This window comes from Tuber melanosporum (genome assembly GCF_000151645.1).
Source record: "Tuber melanosporum whole genome shotgun sequence assembly, scaffold_201, strain Mel28".
Classification (NCBI taxonomy): Eukaryota; Fungi; Ascomycota; class Pezizomycetes; order Pezizales; family Tuberaceae; genus Tuber; species Tuber melanosporum.
Window position 1 is genome coordinate 154,031 of NW_003298866.1, and position 3,178 is coordinate 157,208.

Here is a 3,178-nt window from a genome sequence, read left to right on the forward strand (position 1 = left end):
GTTGCTACAGTGGGGATACACTGAAGGCCGTATCGAATGTGTGCGGTTTAGGTGTGTGGGTACCCTGCGTGTTCGAATCTTCTTCGTCAATAAACCTTCCAGCCCTACTTTCCGTTTGGGCCAATCTCAGGCCCAAGACGTGTGAGGTCAAGAGGACCCAAGCCGCCGCTGGTTGACCGCAGCATTACGTGATTCATTAGATAACATTGCATACCAGCATGATACCGGTATTCGTCAAAGTGCTGAAGGATGCGCGGGGAGGGGGTAAGGAGGGGCACCCAGGCCCGAAGCGAGGAATTGAAGGGCATTTCCCGCAGCTGAGGATATCTAGCAAAGCCTGCCTGCTGTCTGCGGCCTTTCTCCCCTCTCCCTGTCTGCCCGTACGTCTTACCGCAACCTAACGGTTTATTGACAAGAGCAGTAGCATCCCCATACTCGAATACTGGCGTATGATATTATGATAAATAAATTCATTAGAAACAGCAACAAAATATCTCTTAAACCCTCGTCTAACAATTACCAAGAGCAGTATCCGGATGAAATACTGCACAACACGCTTCTGCATTGCAATCACCACTGTAACACTGTACTCGAGTACTATTATGCCCGCAATTGTATGATATGCCTGCTTGTTTTCTCATATAAGCACAAGGGAGGAGTTTACTGGTACTAAACCACAAGGCACTTTTTCTTCCTCTTCTCCACCCCCCTCTGCTCTTTCATCCCCCCCCTCTCTGTGCTCTCTTCGCTGCTCACCTGTCTCTGCCCTCCGCCTTGTTTTGTGTGTGTGTGGTCATCCTATTGTGCGTGTGGGTGTGGGTGTGTGTGCGTGCGTGTGGTGTGTCTTCCGTCCTTCTCCTCCTCTACCTTACCCATATTGCTTACCTTCCTGCAAATCTCGCAAGTTGACACCGAGACCCTCTCTCTCCTGCCCCCAGCTCATCCTCAGATTCATTTCGGCTTTGCTTTCTCTGCTCTCCGACCCTTCTGCTCCCCACCCATCCCCTCTCCCTTCCTTTATTTCTACTCCGCATCCTCCCTTTCTCTTCTCCTTCCTCCTGATCCTCCAAACCCTCGGCTCTCATCTATCTGCGCTACAAAGTTTGTTTTCACCCCCGGGCTCTACAAATTAAGGGCTCGTCAATCCACCACCCTCTCCCACTCCCGACAATCTCAAGCTTTCTCCCAACCGACAGCGTTGCCTTCCTTGAACCTTCCGCATCACCAACCGCCCTCATCTCTAAACTCGCAAATTAACATCTCTCAGTGCAATGGCCCAGAATACTAACGTCCAAAATGTTATACGAAGGTACGTCCCAAATACACCTGCTTTTTTCTTTTAGCCCCTCCAATTTCGCTCTCTCTATCGCTCTACATCTGCCCGCTTTCGCGTCATTATTCTCGCATAACTAGTGCGAATTTTCCCTCTGTCTTAGTGTTGTCAAAATGAAGGATCCGCATCATGATGATGCGTTATTGCCAAATTTAGGCATAGATTTTCCTTTTACAATCAAATGAATCAGTATTCGTTTTGGGCTACGATCCAACATGCGGAGATCCCCGTTCGCACAGTGGAGCTTTTATGGCTGACCAAGATCTTTCTCTGGTGCAGGAAGCTCGTTATCATTGGTGACGGTGCATGTGGCAAGACCAGTCTGTTAAGCGTGTTTACTCTGGGCTACTTTCCGACAGTAGGTTAAATAATCTCCCGCTCCTTCAGCCCTACCATGTCTTATTATAAACTTTACTGACATGTGGTATAGCATTACGTGCGCCTACCTCGTTTTTCACATTCCATTGAAATCTTCAATCATGCTTACAATTTGTCTAGGTACCCACTGTCTTCGAAAACTACGTGACCGATTGCAGGGTATGAAGTTCCTCCTCACATCAACAGTACCTGCGCGAAGTTGGCTGCTAATTCAGCTGAGAACAGGTCGACGGAAAATCAGTTCAGCTCGCTTTATGGGATACCGCTGGCCAGGAGGACTACGAGGTTTGTCTTGATCAGCGGTACTTACTTCCCACTACTCACACAACTAAATAGAGACTGCGACCCTTAGCTTATGCTAAAGCCCATGTCATTCTGATAGCCTATGCTGTCGACACCCCTGACTCGCTGGAGAACGTTGCCAACAAAGTACGTCGATGCTTCCACAACATATATCGCCTACCCCAACTGACCATGTGTACAGTGGATTGAGGAGGCACGTGATCGTTGCCCTGGAGTTCCCATAATATTGGTCGGTCTGAAGAAGGATCTACGCGAAGACCCCGTCGCCCGCGAAGAAATGCGCAAGAAATCCTTGCACTTTGTACAAACCGGATATGCAGAAACAATTGCAAAGCAGGTTGGCGCCAGGAAATACCTAGAATGCAGCAGCTTAACAGGCGAAGGAGTGGATGATGTGTTTGAGGCAGCAACTAGGGCGGCACTGTTGACGTTTGAGAAGGAACGAGGAGGTGGATGCTGCTCCATCTCATAAGTTCAACTTCATAACCTAGAAGAGCAGGTGGTAACTCAGTTCATACGAGGAACGAGGATTAATACAGACTTTTTTTTTCTTTTTTATCAGACGTCAGAACGAAGGAAGAAATGGATGAAGAATCCACCCCTTCCATCGGATATCTGCGATCCCTTTGTCCCACAGCCGCAGCCCGAGCTACATTCTTCAGGCCATCTCTGTTTGGCAAATTTAATGCGGAATTGTCCGTGAATTATTTTCTCTTATGGACCCATTTTCCACGTCCCTCTCATCCCTCTGGCTCGGGTCGCCTCTTGCTGTCTTTCTTCAGTCTTTTACGCTTTTACCTTCTTTTGTCGTACAGTTATTGGCTCCCTCATTACGAGAACGAAATACGCACCAATGCAATTGCGGACAGTGTTCTTGGCTTTTTTATCTTTTAGGTTTTCTGGCTTTCATTAGTTTTTTCTCTTGATGCAGGGATGGCGGGTTAGATCGGGACGTTCTTCTGGTGTGCTTCACATTCGGTTTTTTCACAAAAGTATCGGCGGGGGTTGGGGCTAGGAAGGCTAGGTTGAGTTGAAAAATGGATTACCATTCACACAAGGGTATAAGGTGTTGGGTCTCCACAGTTTGAGGGTGGAGCAGAAATCCCATTCCTACACCGATAATCCTTTATGTCCTGCCTCTCTCTTTCATCTTTAGGGTGAGAG

General features: G+C 48.0%; 1 protein-coding gene; it reads left to right on the forward strand.

Moving 5' to 3' along the window:
* Positions 1-1,068: 1,068 nt before the first annotated feature.
* On the forward strand, positions 1,069-3,172 carry GSTUM_00000575001 (uncharacterized protein). XM_002837866.2 has 6 exons: positions 1,069-1,309; positions 1,613-1,691; positions 1,832-1,870; positions 1,937-1,996; positions 2,048-2,140; positions 2,196-3,172. The coding sequence occupies exons 1-6, from the start codon at positions 1,272-1,274 to the stop codon at positions 2,484-2,486; spliced, it is 600 nt and encodes a 199-aa protein (XP_002837912.1). The 5' UTR covers positions 1,069-1,271; the 3' UTR covers positions 2,487-3,172.
* The last annotated feature ends 6 nt before the right edge of the window (positions 3,173-3,178 follow it).

Excerpts from the sequence above, each read along its gene's own strand:
- GSTUM_00000575001 (XM_002837866.2), top strand. The coding sequence starts at position 1,272 with ATGGCCCAGAATACTAACGTCCAAAATGTTATACGAAG. Across the intron at positions 1,692-1,831 it reads CTCTGGGCTACTTTCCGACA|GTACCCACTGTCTTCGAAAA; the intron begins GTAGGTTAAATA and ends CAATTTGTCTAG. Across the intron at positions 2,141-2,195 it reads TGGAGAACGTTGCCAACAAA|TGGATTGAGGAGGCACGTGA; the intron begins GTACGTCGATGC and ends CCATGTGTACAG.